We start from the raw sequence: 24017 nt of genomic DNA, 5'->3' as shown, positions 1-24017 counted from the left end.
TACATATTTTCTTAGTTGAACCTGATTCTTTTGGCAAACCTGCATTGCACACTTTTTAAACTACCTTTAAAAATACAGTAGTGTTGGAAATCATTCTAGTTTAAATCTGGTTCATGATTCTCCAAACAACAGAACTTTGGGGGAAGGGAGGGAGTACTTTCCCAAGAAAGGAATCTGTTTGCCGATTTCCTAAAGGTCATCTGTGTAAATAGAAAACTAAATGGGAAAGGCAAGAAAGAAAAAAATTCTTAGGATTTAAAACAACTGCCTCAGCAAAATCACTTAACAATATTCATATTAAAAAGTGAGATAAAAAGATAAGACCTTATTAATAGAGTGGAGAACATTATTCACAATGCTCTTTCAGAAGTAATAAAAAATATTACAATATTCTAATGATTGGATTTCTATATATTTCACTATTACAAAAAAAACAGTGATATTTTAGGATTCTATAAGGTATTTTGCATTACTAGAAGTAGACTTCTCAATTTTTTACTGAAAACAAAAAAGCTCCAAAAATTAGAAACAAAAGCTTTAAAAAATTACTGCAGGGTTTCCCTTTTTTTTTTTTTTTTTTAAACTTTCTCTCGTTAATTCTAGCTGTAATGGTTTATGAGAGATTTTCATGGAACAAGAGTGTTAAAAATGCTATAAATAATAATTTTCTGTTGTAAGGCATTAGGGTATTTTTAGTTTTAGATGTAGTATTCAAGATTAGTGGTTGTTGAACTCTGTGTGACCTAGGATTTTCTTAGCATTTGTTCTGCAATCATCACAGCACTTTAAACAGTTACCCCCCAGTATTGCCATAACAGTAAAAAGACAGTGTACATGACAGGATATATATTTATGATAAAATGCTTGGAGTACCCCAAGTTAAAGCATTTCAAAACTAACTGAAAATAACATTTTGCCAGCACCATAATCTGACTCCTATTTCAAGCTGTATACAACCCTGTATGGAATTACGGTTTAGTTTGCAGAAAAAAATATTTTCTATTCTCCTGACTTTGAAGATATATTCTAAAGTCACAACAAGAAACAATATGCTTGGTAGAACTGTACTTTGAATTTAAGATTCCTGTAATGAGTTAATTCTGCTCAGTACTTTCCATGAAAGATTGGTCAGCTGACATTTATCTGGTGTGGTGGTTGTAACTGTTGTTCCCTCTCTTTTGGGGATGGGAGGGGGAAGAAGGCAGACAATTGCAGGAAGAGAATAAAAATAGAGAAGAAGTTCACCAAGGAATATCTTCCTTTTCAGCTTTGCCATCCCTCTTTCATCATCTCCCACAACACTGGGTTGCAAAAGTGTAGACAATTTCCAGGCCATTACTATGGATATTTATTTGAAATTACTTCCCAAAATGAAATTTTCATTTATGAAAAACATTTTCATTATTCATTTATTTTAGAAACCCAAATACATTAACATTTTTTTTTTAAGTTGGGGTTAATGACTATGACTCTAGCTCTTAATTTAGAAACCGACCTTACTGTAATCAAATAAATGGAAACAGATTCATTACATTGCTGTGAAAGTCATTAAAACGTGCTATCAATCTGTTTCTGCACACACATGTTGCAAAGTCCTGATAATCCCTGGAAATATTCTAAAAGTAAGCGACTTATTCAGCTCCCATTGAGGTCAGTGGCAAAACTCCCATGATCTTCATTTTTATTAACATTCTGTGATGTTCTAATATGAAGTAGGCAACTTGTTTAGGTTCTTAAGCTACAATTTTGGAAGCTGCAATCACATATTTTAAGTTTCATCTGGTACCTGGAAATTAGAAGTAAAATGACAAACGGTAATAAGAAAATGGCAAAAAACAATATTTTTGACTGGTCTATATTAGGAGTTAGAGACTACAATCCATTTACATATAAATGTGACACTGTAGATAAACAATCTGAACAAACACAGATAGAATGCACTGACACCTTTATTGCTCTGTGTTTGTTATATGTATTTAGTGTGTAGTATTAATCTGTTCCTAAATTTTTGATGCTGCAAACACACTGATTTTACTAAAGAGCTAAAATTGCTTAGTTGGCAACTATCAAATGGAGCTCTGTATGGTGTTTTTATTATGTACACAAATCCCTGTTCAGTTAAAAACAAAATGGGGAAATTTGGACATAGACCTTCAGGACTTACCCAACTTGATTATTGTGCAAACTCATTATCGTACAACTTTAACCCCTCCATTTTCAGTATTTCGGAATTCAATCAGCTGTATTTCACACAGCCTATTTTACAAACAACCCCCACCACCCAAACCCTTGATATCCATCCTATTCAAACTTTTTCTATGAATGACCACTGTTGCCTGAGTACTTATTTCATTAAAAAGGATTAGCAGATAAGGTGGGCTTGCATGCGACTGTCTACAGTTTATGTTCATCTTTGCATTTTATAGTTTGACACATAATATATAGTTTGTCATGTTATCCCTTAAACAGATGATGATTTAGGATTCCCCCTTTGATTTTAGTAATAGGGGAGAAGAAGAACACTTTTATGTTTTTATTTGACATTCTAGAAGGGGGGAAACACACCCACTCACTACCCAGGCCTTATCAGAAATATAACTGCAAAAAACACCAGATGGACTTTTATGAAAAAACGAAAGCTATAAATGACTTAATATGGTAATATCAATTTTGTTATATATTCAGATTTTAGAGTGTAGAAGGCTATGGCATGTACGCTATTTTTAGAACACTGACATTTTCAAACATTTCAGTGTAGACTTTAATACAATTTAAGCTACCAATTTTAGGTCTTTCAGTTTGAGTCACAACAAAATTTATTTTCTCCCCCTCTCATAGGGCAATACACATTTCCATACAGATAATGCAAATGGATGCTTTTGTCACGTGTATATATTTTATAAATGCTATTGTCATTTAAAAAATATTTTATGATGTATCAAAAAGTTTTCTAAAACATTAAGAACATATTTACATAATGCAAAGTTAATATAAGAAATCAAAAATGATTATTTATACTGTACACACAAATAATTAAAGAAAAATTGAATAATTAGTGAATGTATAGGTATTACATACTTTTTATAAACATATGATAACATATATATTTAGGCTTATAAACATAAAGGCTGGCAACTACTGAGTTCTTTTGGCTAAAACCCAATATTGGCCTTATTTCAGTTTAATTGGAAGAGGATCTTGAATTCATCTTCTCCATGAGATATCAGGAACCTGGATTTCTGTTTGTACCAAAGGTTAATAAGAAATGTGTCTGCAAAAGTCAAACAGCATTAAATACCAAAAACTGATTATTATTCCACAGGAGTTGTTCTGTCATTCATAATCTCTCCATGCTCCAACCTTCCACAGCTAATCTTTAATGGATGACATGCAAGAAAGAAAAATAACTAACATCTAAAGAGAGGACTCTAAAGTGGAGCTTTGCAGAAATGTAAAATACTTTTCTTCTGTGCTAGAAGTAACTCCACCTGCTCTTATTGAAGAGATCACTTAAAGTAAGAGGAAATAAGCAATGTTAAACTAAACATTTAATTAATATCCAACTGAATATTTGTTTTCATTTTTGCTGTTGTGAATACACAGAAATTATTTTTAAAGTTGACGCAGGTCATTTTCTATGATGCTATGCACGTCATTATATTCATGTTCATATCTGAAGATTCAAAGAACTTCACAATCATCAGTTCCCAATATTATTACACATTGGAACAGATGAAACATTTTACTTCACTGTAGCACTCTTGCTACATTTTTTGAGACAGGCATAAAAGCAAATGAAATGTAATCAGCAAAGAGTTTCAGAGAAAGGTAGTTTCTTCCATTTTTCATTTTTGAAAGGAAGAAAAGTAGGACACAGCTTTAGAAGAGGGGAAATGGACTTCCCAATTACATAAGGCTTAGCACTTAGCTGGTCAATTCCTTTCTGTGTTAGCTTTCACACAGACAAAAATAAACTGTCAATATTTTTTGCATCTATTAATTTATAAGCAGATCCAAATAAATGGGGAGTAGAAGGCAGAGCAGCAAATGGAAGGGGAAGGAGATCTGACTGGCACTCAGGGGAGCGGAAATAATTTATGACATACCTGGAAAAAAGGTTGGTTCCCACTGCTCGAAGGCAATGGTTCTTAACCTTTATAGACTCTGGGGACCCCTGGTTAGATTCAAAGCTTTCCTCACAAAATGCCAACTCTTAGGAATCCGTAGTGTCAAAAACTATCCAAGTTTATCTTGTGAATCATGTGTAAGTGTTTGCACAAGTAATAGTGCTAGTATTGTGCCACAACCTTAAAAAGATCTTGTGGCACACCTTGGCTGAGACCACAACAGATTTCTCTTCATGTTGCCAGTCTCCTAGTTTGAGAGCACTACTCCAATCGCACACCAATGTATGCCTCAAATACTTGACACATGACTTTATTTTTGTATCACTTTCCCATCACATCTTTTAAACACTTGAGAACTGTACAAGTAAAGGTACAGTTTCCAAAGAAACCTGTATCTCAGAAAATATTATCCTAACAGGTATACAGGATACAGGTTTCATTAGCACATACTTTTCCCCTTCTTTCATCAACAGTTCTCTCCCTCCATGAATTATTCACACTATTTTCTTTTTTTGTTACCTTACCTCTGAATTGCTGCTGACAACTGAATTTGGAATCAACTGCCAAGAAGGCTAACAGCATACTGGGCTGCATTGGTAAGAGTGTTTGGGCAGGTCAAGGGAAGTGATTATTCCCCTCAGCACTGATAAAGCCACATCTGGAGTATTGTGTTCAGTTTTGGGCCCCTCCAATACAGGAAGGATGTGGACAAATTGGAGAGGGTCCAGTGGAGAGCAACCAAAATGGTTAGGGGGCTGGGCAACATGACTTATGAGGAAAGATTTGGGCTTATTTAGTTTAGAGAAGAGGAGACCAAGAAGGGCTTTAATAGCAGTCTTCAACTACCTGAAGGGGAGCTTGAAAGAGGATGGAGCTAGACTGTTCTCAGTGGTGGCAGATGACGAACAAGGAGCAATGGTCTCAAGTTGTAGCAAGGGAATTTTAGGTTAGATTAGGAAGAATCTCCTTACTAGGAGGGTAGTAGGGGTGTGTGAAATGGGCCATATTCGATTCAGATTTGGCCCAAATCAGGGACAGTGATTCAATTAATTGATTTGGATCACTGTCCCTGATTCAATTTGGCAGAATCCAAATCTGAAGATCCAATGCTGTGAGAATCAGCGATTTGGCCATAGTCACAGCTTTGAATGTTTTTTCTACATACCTCAAGGTACTAGGTGTGGCTCGTGAACGCTGTGACGCTAGGGCAAATGGAGTGTCCCACAGAAGTGTAGGGGCCCCCTCCCCCCCCGTGCTTGATGGCAAACCTGGAAGTGGACCAAAGGTATTCTGGTCCACTTCTGGGTCCGCCAGGGAGTGTGCAGGCCCTGCCCCCCCTGCATGCCCTCTGCTCAGCAATTGCCTGCAGGGGGATCCCAGGTGCCCCCCTAGACCCAGGAGGCACCAGTCACTGAGCCAGGGAGGCACAGGGGGCCCCCACATGTACTCCCTGGCAGACCCAGAAGTTGACCAGAAGTGCATGTGGGGGCCCCCATCATCTCAGCATTCATGAGCACCCTGGTACCTTGAGGTATGTAAAAAAAAAACATTTAAAGCTGCGTCTGTCTGAATCATCAAATCTTTCTGAACCTCTCCGAATTGATTTGGAGGGTTCCGATTTGATTTGGAGAGATTAAACGGTCTCCTGATTCAATTCAGATTTGGAGGCTCGGCCACTTAACTGGGCCAAATCTCTGCTGAATCAAATCAGCAACTGAAGCTTCGCACAGCCCTAGAGGGCAGTAAAACACTGGAGCAAGTTACCTAGAGAGATCATGGAATCTCCATCCTCGGAAGTTTTTAAGACCCGGCTAGATGAAGCTTTGGCTGGGATGATCTGGTTGGTGATCGTCTTGCTGTAAGCAGGAGGTTGGACTAGATGACCTCCTGAGGTTCCTTCCAGCCCTAATTTCCTATGATTCTATCTTATACAGGGCAAAGGTTTCTACTGTTAATTGTAATAAGCTGATGGTATTTGTTGAAACAGTCTACCCTATCAGTCAATGTTGATTCTTTTTAGAAAGGGTTAAGCCAGTTTGTTGATTCTTATTACCTCATACAGAGAGGCATGGCTTTTAGGCTCCATCTACACATTATATTTAAGGCATGTTTAACCAGTTAATCACACTTTAAGTGCTCACCTAACCACACATCAATTAATTAATGGTGTGATAAAAAGAGGAATAAGCTACAACATTACTCCACAAAATGTGTAATAGGAAGCAGCTAGCAAGTTATCATGCCATTAACAGAAAGTGTGGCCAGAAGCCCCTGTGGCTTGTCAGTTGATTGGAGCCTCCAGCTGGGAGGGCCTATGTGCATAACCAAGCCTTGGAGCTCCCAGCTAACAGGGCTGCCAGCCACAGGGGACCCTGTGGCTGGGAAATGGCAGTGACTGCTATCTCCCAGCTGCAGGGGCACCCCATGCACCGCCATGGCTGGGAAACCAGCTGCTGCAATCTCTCAGATGTGGGGGCACGTGAGGCTCCCCCTGCACCAGCAATAAGGCATGATGGGATCTCAGGCACAATCATGCCTCCTGCCATGCACATGTTTTGAATATCTTAAAAATGCAATAGTCAATCCAGTGCTAAGTTCCTGCTAATCATATTGCCCCATGTCTTTACACCTACTGTTTAAGGTGCCATGAAGTCATTCTATGAGCAAAATGCTTGTGAGGCCACTTTTCTAGGATAGTAAAGTGACTTTGGTTTACCAAATATAGAATTTAAATGCAAATATCAGGAGAAAAAAGTCCCAAGTCCACTCCAAAAACAATAGGGTAGGATATTTAGGGTGACAGCGTGAAAGTTGGAAAAGCCAGACTACTACATAAAGTTTCTCTTCTGTATCTTTCTCCAACTTAGTTAATAGGCATTCCACTGAAAAACACCACCTGGGAAGTGCACTTCTCTATTTCTGTGACCAAAAGAGTGAGTTACTTAACTGATCTAAAGCAGTGGCTTTCAACCCTTTTTCAGCTGCAGATCCTAAACATTTCAAATGAAAGTGCAGACCCCTTTGGAAATTTTGAATATAGTTGTAGACCCTTTTGAATGGTAAGTGTGAGCATTCACATACTTTTGACTGATCATAATCATCTTTCACAGACCCCTTGCACATAGCCTATGGACCCCCAGGGGTCCGTGGACCACAGGTTTAAAGGAATGTAGTTTTTAAGTTATTTTTCAGAAACAGTATGCTGATCACCAGCTTAATCAGCATTTTCAGGTTGCCCCTATTAGACAGTATGGGCTTAGAAATATTGGTCTATTCCTTCCCCTCTTCCCCCCCTCCCCCAATGAAATTGTTTCCTTTTCTGGATTACTGGTCCAAGTCTCATCTCCCAAATCAAAATGGGGGAAAAGAAGTGTGTGCATCTGCGGGGACATGACCGATCCCACCATAACAAACAAAACCCCAACAAAAACAACTTGAGATACTTGGGACAGAAAAGGTAACTGAGGACAAAGTCCTGGTATAAGGCAAGGACAGAGGGAGAGAGGAAAGCCCCATCTGACAACATATCCTAATTATATATTGCAGATGATTACAAGTGCCTTGTATCACTCTCCTTTCCGTTCTTCCTTCTGCTTTTGTTGCTGCCCTACAGCCCTTCAGATATTTGCCCTCTTCCTCTTTATTCCTTCTTATGCAGTTTATGCTTTTCAAGAAGTGAGGACCATAAGACAAGCTTTGGGTATTTGCAACTGAAATATATGATAGTTTAAAATTCAAAATAGCCTCTTCTTCTGTCTCCATGTTTTCTTGTCCTGCCACAAATTTTAAATGAGCAAAAAACCTCTCAGTTGGAAGGTTACCTTTTTGAAGCTAATTGTAATGTCTCTGGGAGTAGACGGTAACTGTTTTATGGTGTACTGTTGTGATACTGTTTTTTATATACTTTTGCAAAGTCATTTTCCTATTATGGCTTCCTACTGCCGCTGATAAGAATGAAAAGAACCATATTTATTAGCCTCACTCTTCCAGGTGCATACACAGTAGTAATTAAACATTAACAAAGTGCTAGGATTTCATATTCCCCGTCCTCAAATAACTAAACACAAGCAAATGAAATAATTTTCCTAAATTTTAAATCCTTTAAAATTTCCATTACTAAAGCCTTTGACTACCTACTAGATCAGTTTCTTAGGTTATTTTTTTAGAGATACGCACAAACCTCCACTGAACCAAATTCAGTTTCCAAATTTCTGGAAATTCTTATATTGGTAAAAGAGAGCAAGAAGTAAACAATGTATAGAGGTTACTAATGATTTCTGCTTCCATTTAGATTACAAACAGAAAGACATCCTATTTCTCAGCAATTATTTATCACTATGATTCTGTACTACTTGAATCAGAAGGTGCAGAAGGCAGAAAGAGAGTGGGACCACAAAAGCAGTTATTGTATCATTCGATCCCTGCTGCCTCCCACTGCATTGCGCTACATGGGACGGGGCTCCACCTCAAGCCCTCAGAGGCCCTGATTGCCACTGCTGCAGCTGGTGACTGCAGGGCATTTTTTGTTGTTGTTTTTTTTAAAGTGCTGGGAGGCTGGGGCTGTGCGGGGGATGGGGCTGGACAGGGCAGTCATAGGGGCTTCTCCCATGGCTCTCCCCACCTGAGGGGAGGCAGGCACAGCCGGAGGAGCCATGGAAGAACCTGCAGCTGCCTGGCTGTGCCTGGCTCTCCCTGGCCAATCCGACTCAGCGCCGAATCTCCAATTCTGATTTGGCCGAATCAAATGGGGAGAGTTATTCGAATCACCGAATCGAATCACTGTCCTCTGAATCAGCCAAATCTGAATCCAAATCGAATACTGCCCCATTTGCACAGGCCTACTATTCATGCCATATCTTTTTGGACAGGATATCATTCTTATATTTAGAAATATAATCAGAAAATAAAAAAGGAAAAAGATTCCCAACAGTTATTTCTTTATGGTTAGGAATTTGACTATATATTTTGTATCTATGGTATTTTTTCAGAGGGTTTAACAAGCAATGAAGATCTACTTTGAATAAAATATTTCTTTATTATACACACTGAAGTAAAACACTGCGCAAACATCCAAAAACAAACACATAACCTGGAACTTAATCCAAACTGTTTGCCTAAAAGTTTGGCAGCAACATAATCAAGATGTAACCACAGTCTATACAGAAGATTTATTTCTTCTGATTATGCACAGGATGGCTTAGTCAAAAAGAAACTTTACTTCCCCACCCTTGCTCTGTACTTGCAAAAAGAAACTGTACTTGCTCCACCCTTGCCACAACAAACTGGCCCCAGGCACCCTCTTTTCTATCTGTGACACACAAAGTAGATCACTCTTACAAGTCTCACATTAAACAAAAAGTCAACCATCCTTTTTATTGTCTTTAAGCTGGAGCATTTATTTGTATTCTTTTCCACCACTGTTTTCCTAGTGATAATGAGTCCCTTCCATACCAGTGTTTTGGACACGGGTATCTGACCTATTAATATTATATAAAAATGTACATTAAGTAGCAATTTTATGCTTTGCACCTACTTTAAAAACCTTAATTTTTCTTGAAAATAAATTATGTGAAGTAATTCATAAAATATTCATGTCCTATTTAAATCATATGGAGAAAGATTAGAAAAATAACAGTCATCTGTCTTTTAGGTATTACTGTATTGTCTTTCTATTAATATTATGCTGGATCTATATAGTATATTGAGGACCCCAAAATTAGAAATCACTACAATGAAGTAGTGCCAGTAGTGCCTTCCAACTTTAAAAACCTTTCACTTTGGAAATCTGCTATAAACCTCATCCTCTGGAGATATACCATCATCAACGTCATCAGACAAAAATTCATTAACTACCAGAAGAAGAGATTTTTCAAGTAAAGTGCAGGTCTCCAGTTGAGGTGAACGTGTGACTATCTCCCTACAAAGGGGGGGTTAGTATTGCTCTGAACAAGCTAAAACAATAAGTGGTATTTGAACTGCTGGTTGAAAGGTAGAGGCACTGGTAATCATTATTTCCCCTTGTTTGTTCAGGACCTTCCAACAAAACAAACAACCTTTTTGTGATTGGATTGACATGGTGTTAACAATGCATTTAATGCCCAAATCAGTATGAATACAGGTAAAGCTCTTACTAATACCAGTACCAGGATGTTAAAGCCACCTATTTTCTAGGCAACTCTAAACAGCCACACACACACAAAAAAGTCAAACCTTCCTTCCTTTAGCAAATATAGCTAACATTCACTAGGCCACGTCATATAGCAACCGCAGGTACTGTATGATCTATATGACCATCTGTTAAATGCTTGCCTACTGTACCTGCAGTCTTTTCTGCAATCTTAGCTTCTGTAGCTCTCTCTTGCAGTTCTAAGTCCAGCTTTATTGTCTTCAGCTCCTTGTCCTTTTCAGCCAGCTTATCTTGAAGCTGAATTGAACAAATGGACAATGTGATTATTTTCAGGTAAATATACTCACTAAGCTCTATTAACCTACAGCAAAATATAAAATTATACACCTCCTCCAAAAATTATTCTCCTCCTTCCAGAGAAAAACAAACACTAAGGAACACAACAGTTGTCTAATGAATCTGTACTGATTTCAACTGCTGAAGAAAAATGCACCCTTTTCTTCAACTCTTATTTTCATCTTTGCTCTGTAAAGCAGACAACATTAGCATCATTTTCATCTTGGATACTGCATCTCAGAAATTGCTAGCCATGGCAATACTGCACAAAAAAATTCAGAAGCAACAAGGGATGAGTGATGCATCTCATTCCTCAGACTACTGTCACCAGAAAACGCTTTCATGGCAACGTTGTCTCAGCAAACTGAAACGACTGGATGGAATATGTAGGAGTAGCACATTCTTTCATGTATATCTTACATGCCAAAATGATGCTTATGGAGGGCCTGTGTTGTACTGGGGCATTTTATGAGTCTTTATTTGGGAGATTTAAGTGAAGTTGTCATTCAATAATAAATAAATCATGGCACGGCCAAAATCTGTCATTGGCTTTGTATATGTGATTCACTGACAAAGGAAACTGTACAGAATGCCATTGACAATAGGATTTGATTCCAAAATACTGTATTAAAGCAATGTGGTGGCATCAGGGCCTGCCAGTGAAGTGGCCTAGAAATACAGCATGGAGATTTGGGGGCTTTTTTTTAAACAAATCTCTCCTTGTGCTTATAAGCATATAGCAAGTTATACTGAATTGGTATGGTCTGCTTGAGCTGTCTAAGAATGGGCATAAATTGCTTAAAATAAAATAGAAGCCATGGAAAGTACATTTTCACCTTCTGATAATGTGGATGCTTCATTATTTAAATTTCTACACTGTCTTAGACTGAAGTACTTTCTACACAACACAAAAGCAAATAAACAAGACAGAGTGATGCTGGAGGCATTAGATACTAAAATATCACCGATAAAGCATGGAATGGTGGTGAGCTGGAGGACAAAACACTTTCAGAACTGCAGACAAGCTCAGAGTCTCAGAATCCTCCAGATTCCAGAGAGAAAATTCCCATGGAGACTACAATAGAGAATCAGAGGATGTGGGAGTTAAAATGATCTGCACTTGGAATGTACACATTCTCCAAAGTTTCCTTCAAACAGAGTGCGCTACAAAGTAGAGGATGGATCTTGTGTTCTCTAAGTATGTTCTAAAATTATATGAATTTTAAAAATAAATTTTACACTGATTATCATTTTAATTTTGTTATTAGGCAAAGTAATGGGTGGGATTCAGCACACAGAAGACAGAATATTCAAGAGCAGATCATTCAACTTGGGGATATAGAAATGAGGTCATGTTTAAATGACTAACTTCTGTGGGAATTAGGGTACAGTAACAACAAAACCTGGACAAATATGGTCAGGAAAGAACAATACAATAAGAAATAAAGTTCAGGTCAATCAGCTGTAATATGTAATTTAATTAAATTGTACTGCAATTTGGATATGCTAATAAAAAGAGAAAACTTCACTCCACCCTGAGTTCTGCAAATACTTAGGCAGCATGTGTAAAGTTTACAATGACTTCAGTGAGATAACCAAAATGAGTCAAGTCAAGACACTGCATGTTTGCAGGACTGGGGCTTAACATAATCATGTCTACTTCTGAGACTGTCTTTTCTCCCCTCTTGGCAAATACTGTAGTTGCAACCTGTAGGAAGATTCATATTACTAAAATACCATTACTTGTGTGCAATTGTATGTGGTACTTTTACTATTAATCCACTATAATAACCTCATAATATAACTTAATTTGCTATTGTCAAATTAATGAATGAGATAGTGCACCACAAAATATGTGATTGCTTCTGAATGATGCTTACTTAAATCACTAATTTAGAAAGTTCTCTAACCTACAGTTGGTCTCCCTGTCCAAAGTGAGATGCACTAAGTTTCTACTGTTATATAAAACAAGTTCACTGTGAGCCTTGATCCATGACTGATTGAAAGCAATTGGAACTTTCCAATTCATTTTAATAGATTTTGGATTAAGTCTTGTATCTCCAAATTTTTCAGGTTCCACAAGTGTAATGAAAAGCCAGTAAAATGTAAATGAATGATCCCACTCATCTCCTTATTTTGCATCTCTATGATGCAGAAATTCATGTCACTGATTTAAAAGGTCATAGGAGAGAATAAAAGATTAATTACTTCCCAAGAATCATTTGTTAAATAAATACTAAGAGTCCAAATGACAAGGAAGCTATTGATTAATGTGCTAAAATAAATAGTACACCAAAATTGGGAAAGGTTAAAATGTAGGTTTAGTAGGAAAAAGAAAAATAGCAAGTACTATAATTTGAATATCTCAATTGTACCTTTCTATTGTTTGTTCTCTCAAAGTCCAATTCTTTTAAAAGAAATGAAATATTCATTTCTTTATCTTGGTTGGCAGCATCCTTCCAAGAGGTCACAAAGTCAGAGAGCACTCTGCCACCTTGTTCTGCAGATCTTTGTTAAAAACAAAACAAAAATACCTTAATCAAATGCTGAACAAAATTGTCCAAATATTCATTACATGTTCAGTTTACAAAATCTAGTTATTTGTTAACAATCTCAGATTTATAATTTATAAAATAACGACATAGATGCATGTTGTCTTTTTTATCATCTCTTAAACCTATTATACCAGTACTATTTGAAATAATAAACAAATTTACTAAAATGTCAGGATATAAAATAAACTAAGATAAATAGGATACGAAGCCTATAAATGGGAAATGCTTAAAGGAAGTAAATATTAAAAAGCTGGGCTTAACCTGCAGTGACAAAGTAATGAAATATCTGAGGATCAAATTGCTGCTCAAACGAAAGCTTATTTTTCAGGAGAATGGACGATGCTTAATGAAATGAAATGAAATGAAAATATTCAGAGATGAGACCAAGGAATTCCTCCTCTACAAAATCGATAAAAAAAGATTCTATTATTTCAAATAGTATATTTAGACACAGGTCTTTCTTCTTCTTCTTTTTTTTTTTTTTTTACCACCTAGAGTATTCTAAAAAACACTTAGCTGAAGACAGAAAAGAGTTAAAAGGGGTTCAAAAGATAATTTTTGGAAAGACGCTGAATGGACTTAACTGCTGAAACTTTTTAATGACTATTTTGCTGTTAAACCCTAGTGAGGCAAGCTCACTTGAAGCACAAAATCCTTTTCTGGCTATCACTGCTAGGAGACTCTCTAGCTAAACCAATGACATTAGAATTGAAACTGGTTTTAGTGGTAACAGCAATGACCACAAGTCTACCTTTCTACAACCTGTCAAAGCAAGGTTGTTTAAAAATACTGTTGTCCTTCACCTGCTATTTATAGATAACTTAGATCTTACTTTTAAGTCAGAACCAAGGCAAACTCCTTCACAGTTTAGAGCAGGTATCACACTACAACACTGTACACTCTTTAATTTAGTACCCTGGACATCATCCACTTTTTTGTGCTATGTCCAAATATAACACAAATCCTAGAAATAATTATGATAAAAAGAAAAACGATATATTACTACAGAAACCATTTTCCAACCTCATTGCTCATTTCATGTCACCTCTCTTTAAGCATCCATCCATTGGGTCCCCCGTTCCTCATCACATCAAACAAATTATTTGTCGTCACTCTCAAAGGGCCTTCACAGCCTATCATTTCTCATTTAGCATTGAAAAGATGCCTCTTGCATTTTATTGGCCAAGGATGCCAGCCTCAGTTGTTTGAAATCTGGCAAGTGGGCAAACACTTTCGTGCTTTCTCCCACACTACCATACCTGATTGGAAAGTGCTTCCCGCAGAACACTCATTAGGCACCTTCAAACCTTCCTTAATAACTGTCCTTAGTCATGATGCCTACAAAGAGCTTGAGAATACTAATTCTGCTAGCACACTGAGCAAAATATTACCTTTCAAGCTCAGTAGCAAGATCTCATCATCATTTCCTCATACCACTCACCCCCAGCCATGTCTGTCTTCATCTATTGGTTTTTATCTTCTGTTTTGATTGCAAGCTCTTTGGGGCAGGGTCTATCTTAATTATTCAGCGCCCATCAGGATGGGGTCTAACCCATGACTGTTGCACATAAGAGCCCCAGTACAAGATGATCATTATTAAATACTGATGGTGAACTCTGCCAGACAACTGAAGATCTAAAATTTTTAAAAGCACTTAAGTGAACTTGGGGCTCAAACATTATTTTCAGAAGTGACTAAGGAGTCTTTGAAAGCTCTTATGCCTAGTAAATAAATTAGACTCTTTCATGGAACAACAGCAAGATTAAAAACAGCTCAGAAGATTAAATTGCTTTGCAATAATAATTAAATACAATAAGATGGTCACAGTACTTCAAAAAGGAAAAGAAAAAGAACAGGATATCCTGCAGATAAGTCCAAAGTTCTCATACCATACTTTGGACAACTGGTAACTATACGAAGATGGGAGTTTATATTACTCCTAAAAATGAATAAAAAGACACTAGGGATGACTTCCCTAGCCTACAGTGGTAAACAAACATTTGTTGTGGGTCTTGTATCAGCTGGATGTATCAGGGTAGGGAGATGATATTCTGAAAGACAATATGTGGTGGCGGGGGGAGAGAGAGAGAATATTGTGGAGAAGGAAAATAGAAAGACATCTCCATCCTGTCACCATCACCACTGACAACTCAATATCCTTCCCACCTCAAATCCAAGGGCATTTTACACATGCAAGCCCTGCAGCACCATTGCGAGACAGAAAAGTACGTGTATAAATGCCCTAAGAGCTTAGCCTCATTTAAAAAGTTAATCTATCATAGCAAAATGTTCTGAATCCAGGGAGGGAAGGGGTGCTTGCATTCACCTTAGTTCATTAGTAAAATGAGAGGCAACATCTTCTACACAAACATTTTGGACACTAGTAGTCTGCATTTTCCACAGGCTTGTTGTTGGCAAATCTGGCAGTTTATCTGCTTCAATATTGGCATGAGGAATCAGTTCCTGTTTTTCTTGAAGGCTTTTAGAAGAATGTTGATAGACTTTTGTTCCAATTTTTTTCTTTTCTTCCGGTTTATAAATTTCTGTTTGAAAAAATAATCAAAAAGTCAGTGCATCTGTCCACACAAGAGTTAGTAAGCAACGATTTTGTTTGATTTATCTATTAACACACTAGATATTTTATACGTACATAAAAATTTCCCTTCATTTCCTAATCTCTCATTCCCCATCAGATACTCCTTCCTCATATAGCATCAGCCTTTAGAAGATTACCAGAATAAGTTTTGTAAAATATCATCTCAGCTTTAATAATACATGCTGAATTTTTGCAGTGGCCAGAATAAGCATGTACTTCAGAAAATTATGGATCAGATTCTCATTTGCAGAGACTTTTTTTATGCAACTTTGGCAAAGTAAAGGGGACATAAAGTGAGCTGAAGTTATTGAGACTGACTTAAAAGCCCCCTTTGCAAAGGTAATATAATGTAAAGGACCCTCACAAGAAAGTTATGAGATTAATGAGAGTTACAGCCTTATGAGCTTAAAAACATTTTAATTTTCTTCTTGGCTCCAAAAACTACCAGCCTCACTCAGATTTTCAGCTTCCATATCAATATTTTTTTCCATGAGCAATAATGACTTTCACAACAATTGTGGAAGCCTAGTGAAACACAGAACTAATTTACAGAGCATTTAGCATGATATGCAGTCTTCTTCCCACTCCAAGATTAATAATATTCCTTTTCTAAAATATTTTGCTGAACTATGGTTGATGCAGGATCACCTGCAACCTGCATGCTGTTATGTCACCTGGCCAAAAAGCTTAAAGAACAGAGTGGAACAAGTTTATCAAAAAGAAAAATGGTGTGTTTAAAATTAACATGACAAGAGGTGCCTACCTTAGTCTGGCTATTCAGCAGATACTGTTGGTGCTAAAGGGTTTAAATTAAGAATAAGATTTACAGCTCATTTCCCAACAAGACTACTCCCCGCCCTTCAGCAGTCCAGTCAGTAAAAAAGGATGCAGTTACTTTTTCCTAAAGTGATAAGCTAGTCTCAGTTACTGCCAAATATATTAACCTGTGTTATAAAATGGGGTGGAAGAAACCTAAAGGTGATTTGAAAACAAGAAAATCATATTGTTATTAGCTAATTGAATTAGATTAAGAGAGAACATAAATGTTAGAAGTTTCACTTATTTTATAAAGCTACTATTCATTCATCTATTGTACATATTCATTTGGATGCCATCCTTCCCAAAAAAGCTTGAGTCAGCTTATAATAAAAGACATGAAACATATTGAAACAAAATAAAATTTTAAAATGAGAAAGTATAATGAAAGAAAATTCTCCCTTCTGTCCAAACCTCCAAATCAAAAAACAATCCACCCCACTTCATACCCTCCTGCTCCCCTGCTTCCTAGGCAAGTGTTTCCCCCCAACCCTTGCCTGGTCAAACCCTATTCCTAACCTACATCCAATGCTTCCACAAAAGAAAAGAAATTCCCCTCCCCATATTCCTTTCCATCCCTGTATAGTCTCATGCCTCACATCCAGGAGAGTCTTCCCCTCATCCTTGCTGTCCCTCTCAAGCCCATTCCTCCCCTCTCTCACAGGAGGGCCTGGGTTGTCCTACCTCACCCACTTCCCTGCCTTACACAAGTGAGTCCCTCCCCAGACTGTACCCCCCCTCTTGAAGAGGGGGTATTGCCCCCCAACCCAAACATTCTTTTCTTTACCCCAAGGAAACACATTATTCAATTTAAACAGTTATAACAATAAATGCAATAGAAACCCCATCTCCCTTTCTCTGTCTGTCCCAAACAACAGTGCCAAAGGGTGCTCATCCTGGGCACCCCCCAAATGCAGCTTGCAGTCTTTTTAAAATCTGCAAGCTGGCTAGATCTTTCCCCTTTCCAGCTTAGGTCGCCATGCATTGCCTATTCAGAGCAGGGATGCAGTGATATTAGACACCTTGATTTTCAAAACATCTGAAGAAAACTAATTTGGTTTATTTTGTTGTTACAGTTTATTGTCCTGAGTGTGACATTAAACTGCATCCTCCACTGCCTTGTGGACACTTCTTGGTTGAAAAAAGGCTAAAGGGCCTCGCCCTGACAGAAAAGGTGCTCGTGCTGAAGCAGCAGGCAGTTAGCAGCTCTATTCAGGTTGCTCTCTGGCAGAAGCTGCAGTCTCTGTGTCAATGAATGTCTAGACTTGTTCTGGCCTTTGGATTTTGGCTCAGTGGTCTAATGGGCGGATGGTAGACCTATGGCAGCTTCCACTACTTCATAACTCTGCCTAGGTGTATGTGCTAAAGATCTTGGTAAGATGGTTACAGGCATCCAAGAGAGGCATAAGGGACCTGAGGCAGCTACCAAGATTTCCAAGCAGCCCTATTTAGGGATGGCCTGCTTGCCTTGTATGAGGGTGGCCCTAGAAAATGTGGGACAAGCAAACCTTACCTCACTGCTTACATCCTGGCTCAACTGATTTTATAAACAGAATTGCTTGCTGGAATATATGGACTTGACCCCTGGATATGACTTTGATGTGATTCAGATCTGAGGAAAATGGCTGTGTGGAGTAATGAGCTTGCACGTTTCAAAATGGATATTGCAGCTCTTTTGGGAACTCGGCTCTCAGACGCAGGCTTTATAAAGGAGAAGGACTACACCATTTACTGGCAAGGCAAACCTGAAGGAGTAAGGAGATAGCATGGTGTAAGTTCTACCGTCAGAAATGAACTGTCATTGTGTGCAGCTCCAATTGCAGCATCCCTACGTACCATGACACCTTTTGGTAATCTACACAACGGATTCATCAAAAACTCACCAGTTTCTATGCTCCAACTCTGCAGGCAAGTGATGAGAAGGACAGCTATCAATAGCTGGAAGAACTCATTGGCGGGATTCCATGGAAGGAACCCATTCTAGTATTTTGGACTTCAGTGCAACACTTGGGTCCAATGCTGAGATTTGGCCAGGTATTCTGGGTAGGCATGGCATTGGACATATCAATGACAACGGTCAGAGAGTTCTTGAGCTTTGTGCAAGTCAAGGCTCATCGGTGACCAACACCTTCTTTGCTGGTAACATCAGAAGAAGAACATTGTGGAGACACCCAAGTTCCAAGTACTGGCATCAGCTGGACTTGGTACTGACAAGAGATACACACTTGAAAGATATCTTGCATACACAATGCTTTTAAAGCACCGACTGTAACACAGACCACTGCCTGGTCTATGGCAAACTGAAATTGCAAGCTAAGACGATCCACTGTAATAAACCTGCTGGACAACCTCTTATTGACTTGTGCAAATCAAACGATCCTGTCAAGAAACAGCTTTTCAATGAAGTAGCAGCAAAGTCAGCTGGAACAAATGAAACTGCATCAGATGCATGGGAAGTCCTGAAGACAAGTATGTACAATGCAGCAATGAAGAGTTTTTGAAAGAATACTAAGAAAAACACTGACTAGTTTGTAGACCATTCGGAAGTACTGCTGCTACTCATTGAGAGAAAAAGAACTGCCCTAATCACCTGCAAGTCTACTTTTACTACTGATTCACTCAACCTAAGAGAAGCTTGTAAGGCTGTTCAAACAGCTTCCAGGAGGTATTCTCAAGAATTCTGGCCGAGTCCCTAAAACAACATCCAACAGCCAGCTGATGCAGTCAACAACAGATGGTTGTGTAAGGGCATCAGGAATGCCATTGGACCAACACAGTAGGAGACAACTCTGTTAAAAGACCCGGATGGTAACATCATTACTGACAAGGGGAAGCAACTGGAGAGGTAGATTGAGCATCATGGAAGGATATACATAAGGGAGTCTGTAGTAGACTAATGTGTGCTAGAAGACTTGCCTGGGTTTGAAGTTATGACTTTGCTGGATGCCAAACCTACACTAAAGGAACTTGAACAATACATTAAAAAGATCCCCAATAACAAATCTTAAGAATCTGACTTTACCTGCTGAAATTTACAAATGTGCAAACAAAGACTTGCTGCAAAGATTGTACAAGCTATTGTTACTCTGTTGGAAGGAAGAAACTGTTTAGCAAGATTTCAAGGATGCTCATTTCATCCAATTCTATAAAACAAAGACGACACAAGTGACTGTAATAACCACAGAAGTATATCTCTTCTCAACATTGTGGGAAAAATCTTAAGCCATATTCTTTTACCTAGACTTCAAACATTAGCTGAGATAATCTATCCTGGGAGCCAGTGTGGCTTCCACTCAGAAAGGTCCACCATAGATATGGTCTTTTCTGTAAGACAACTGCAGGAAATGTGCAAAGAGAAGCATATCCCACTGTACATGGCTTTTACAGATTTAACAAAAGCCTTTAACATGGTTAGCTGATCAGGACTTTACACTGTTCTGAAGAAACTTGGTGGTCCACCCATACTGTTAAACCTTGTGTAATCCTTATAAGATGGCATAAAGGCAATGTATGAAAAACAAGAGTCTGACACATTCAACATTAGCAACAGAGCTGGCTGCATGCTAGCTTCCACATCGTTTAACATTTACTTCTCATTCCTGCTTCAACACACATTCCATGATGTTCAAGACGGTGTATATCTCATCATTAGACATGATTGAAGACTGTTTAACATTGCATAGTTCAGAGCTGAAGAAGATCATCATAAGGAACCTGTTGTTTGCAAATGATGCAGCTGTTGTGGCTCACAGTGTTGATACCCTACAACATCTCATTGCCATGTCTCTGAGTCATATAAAATCTTTGGGCTAGCAATAAACTTGAAGAAGACTGTTATTATGCTCTAAAGCTCTTCATAACTAGTTCCAGATAAAGCCCTAGATGGTACTTGTCTGGATGTTCTTGACCAATTTTTCTGTTGTGGCTCTACTGTTACCAGCAACGTAGATTTTGATGCTGAGCTCACTAATAGAATCGGCAAAGCAGCCAGGAACTTTGATCTTTTGCAAGACAGAGCTTGGAACAATAACAAATTGTCAACTAAAGTGAAAATCTGTATTTACGTGTTTTATCCACTCTTCTATATGGCTCAGAGACATGTACAACCTATGCCAAACATAACAAAAGACTAAACATCTTTCATATTACATGCCTGAGTAAAATTCTTTGAATAAGATAAGTTGGGGTGACAATTATGGAAGTGTTAAATCCTGCTGGTATGTCACGCAAGGGAACATTGATTGGTAATAAAAGACTCGGGTGGCTTGATCATTTCAAGCAAATGCCAGATCACAGAATCCCGACGAAGGTACTGTACTCTAAGGCTCGCAACAGGTCTAGGAAGGGAGGCAGACCACTGTGTAGATTTCAGGATGCTTGCAAAGATTTCTTAACATCCTTTGGAAGCTCTATAGATGATTGGGAAAGGAGTGCAGAATGCCACTTGGGTTGGTGGAGTCAGTTTGTAATGTAGCTGGAATAAGGCACTGTGAGGTAGACTGGATCAAGATTTGTGATGACCAGCATCAGAGGAGGAAAGAATCTGCTGCTCAGATTCAGAGCATTGCTAGTGCATGGGTGTGCCTTACCTGTGGGCAGGACTGGCTCACACACTGGATTCAGCAGCTATCAAAAAACTCAATGGCGCATACACCATACTCTGTAAAAAAACAAAAGGTGCCAATTGATCCATTTAATGTTTATTCTGATAATTTCTATTCTACGCATATTTAGATCTAACTTATTATTTCTCCTCAAAAAAATCATACAAGAAGAAACGGTTTTTGCTGCTGTTCTTTGATGAGCCTCAAAATACATGTTAAACAATGTTGGGCTATTGCACTACATATAAAATAGAAAAGCACAAACTCTAATTCAAGGATACTCAGATTAAGTAGTTCCCTAAAATCTGTTGAAATAGTTGGAATCTCCCTTTCCTGAAGGAGAAATAACAATGACACAGCCACTTTCTGATACCTCTTGGCACTTGTACAAATGATGAAAATTGGCCTTTTTTGCAATTTACCTGAATCACCACAAATTAAACTGATGTGTCCATGGATCCATCACATGAAACCAGAAATGTACTCAGTGGCATGTAATGAGCCCCTTTGTCCATCAGTTGTTCCTTTAAATTGCAGATTGCAGGTTTCCTCTTCCCCTCCTATTTGTAGGGACTTGGGTTATAACGTGTTTTTTTGAACACCAGGTGTTGCACGCCAGATGTTGCAGTCCACCTAGCCTGACAGGAATCAACCATCTGTTCTCCTGCATGGACACCTGCAGCTCCCCCCCATCCATGCCCTGGACTAGATGACAATGGCACTGTAACCCCATAATCTGCCCCTGGTTCCATCCATGAAGAAAGAATCACTTCACTGCCTAAAGGGGGACAGCTTTCATTTGGTTTCAGAGCAAACGGGTCCTTCCTGATCACAGAATTTTAGCCCATAGCCTCCATGCACAATCTCACCCCACAGGTAGACTCATGGCAGGACACAGCCCTTAATAAGAATGGCACTGTCACCCCATAATCTGCCCCTGGTTCAGTCAAGGAATGAAGAACCAGTTGGGTGCCTAAAAGGGGAACGCTGGACTGCTTCCATATGCCCTTCAAGGCAGACAGAGCAAATGGCATGCGCCCCCTCACAGCACTGACTGTAGCCCGTACCCTCCACGCTTCATTTTTTTTTCTTGTGCTGGCTGCCGCACCAGTCGCAATTGCACAAGGTCACCCCACAGTCAGACTCATGCCAGCAGTCATCCCTTAACGAGAACGGCACTGTCATTGCCTAATCTGTTGCGTCCTGGACTGCTTTCAGATGCCCTTCAGGGTAAATGGCGCCTATCCTCTCATAGCACTGAGTGCAGCCCGTATCTGTCACATTTTATAAAGTTATTTTTTCCCTTGTGCTGGCTGCCACTCCAGTCACAATTGCACATGCTCACCCCACAGTCAGACCCATGGGTGCTCCTCTTACTGACAATGTCACTACGGTTATCATATTTCCAGTTCCAAAAAAGAGGTGCCCTGGCCCTGCCCATTCCTTTGTCCCTCACTCGCAAGCTACAGCCCCCTGAGCTCTCCTGCTGCGTCTCACTCCTGACCCAGGAACCCCTGGGCCTGGCAGTGCCCCTCACTCCTAACCCACACTACCCTGCCCTGCTCCCCCCCCCATGCTGGTGCCAACTGGGGATTTACTGGTTTTTCCAGTTTTACAAGTTAAACAACCCCCTTTAATGGTGCAAACAGCTGTTGATTTGGCATTGATGACAACAAAGCCAGAGAGCCTGGCTTGATGATCTCCTAATGGCCCACAAGGAAAGAAAATAGAAATTTCTTTTTACATAATTAAGCTTCAGTGACTTACGGAACATATTTTACATAAATAACCAAATGTCACAGCATTTACAATGTAACCATTATCAAGAAGCAGTACTCTTCAATTTTTTAAACCTCAGACAATAAGCAATGAGTTTTATTACAATTTTTATAACAGCAAGCGTTAACCATAGGCATTGTTTATGCTTCAAGCAATAAACAGTAACCCCAAATTAGCAATAATCAGTGACTTTCACTGCACATAAATAATACTGTTTTTCTATGTGTCCAAGCTGGACTGCCTTTCTCTCTCTCTTTCTTGTGAATGCCTCCTTCCGCATTGCCTGTACAAGACTCAGCCACAGACAAAATCTTCTTGTCCTGCTAACTTCTGCAACCACACCATACAGGTAGTGATGGCGCTGATGGTCCTATTTGTCTGGGTATCATAGATTCTTAGATGCTAGGGTCGGAAGGGACCTCAACAGATCATTGAGTCCAACCCCCTGCCTAAGCAGAAAAGAGTGCTGGGGTCAGATGACCCCAGCCAGATGCCTATCCAGCCTACTCTTAAAGACCCCTAAGGTCAGGGAGAGCACCACCACCCTTGGAATCCCATTCCAAATTTTGGCCATCCTTACTGTGAAGAAGTTTTCCTGATGTCTAGCTTAAATCTGCTCTCTGTCAGTTCGTGACCACTGTTCCCTGTTACCCCAAGAGGCGTCCTAGTGAACAGAGCATCTCCAATCCCTTGCTGCACCCTGCTAATGAAGCCTATCATTAAGGCTTCCTATGTGGTCTGCATTTTTTCAGCAGCATAACAAGCAGAGCTGAAAATCAAGGAATGTGGGGAATTATTCTATGCTCAGTGAATCAGATGAGCAGATATGAAGTGGTTGGAAAAAAAAACAAGAAGGGCTGGCCTGCCTGTCCAAGTTGTTGGACTGCAGGCCCTCACCACCTGCAAACAGTTGACTAGCAGAGCCTCCCTTGTGTGTATTCCCCTGCACTGCCTAACTCTCCTAGTCTTTGAAACTACCCAACAAGAATTCAATCCCACCCAACCATCAGTTTAGATGAGAGTTGAATTAAAACCCACCAAAGAAAGGATGTAGCTTTATTAAAAAAGCAAAAACAT

General features: G+C 39.0%; 1 protein-coding gene across 6 annotated transcripts in view; it reads right to left on the bottom strand.

The window, feature by feature from the left end:
• MIPOL1 (mirror-image polydactyly 1) overlaps positions 1-24017 on the bottom strand; it is a 346213-nt gene that overhangs the window by 223607 nt on the left and 98589 nt on the right. For 3 of the 6 annotated variants that reach the window (XM_090033631.1, XM_090033635.1, XM_090033634.1), the window contains 4 exons: positions 21147-21217; positions 15472-15688; positions 12966-13098; positions 10446-10551 (listed from right to left, as the gene is read on the bottom strand). In XM_090033631.1, the coding sequence (XP_089889757.1) occupies positions 10446-10551; positions 12966-13098; positions 15472-15539 (307 nt within the window). In that variant the 5' untranslated portion in view covers positions 15540-15688; positions 21147-21217. Of the gene's footprint in view, positions 1-10445; positions 10552-12965; positions 13099-15471; positions 15689-18070; positions 18300-21146; positions 21218-24017 lie in introns of those variants that run through there. The other 3 variants (XM_090033637.1, XM_090033632.1, XM_090033636.1) reach the window with 2 other exon arrangements.

This window comes from Crocodylus siamensis, chromosome 2, assembly GCF_052110815.1.
Source record: "Crocodylus siamensis isolate JL-2025a chromosome 2, ASM5211081v1, whole genome shotgun sequence".
In the NCBI taxonomy this organism is placed as follows: domain Eukaryota; kingdom Metazoa; phylum Chordata; order Crocodylia; family Crocodylidae; genus Crocodylus; species Crocodylus siamensis.
This window is presented reverse-complemented; position numbering and strand designations above follow the sequence as displayed.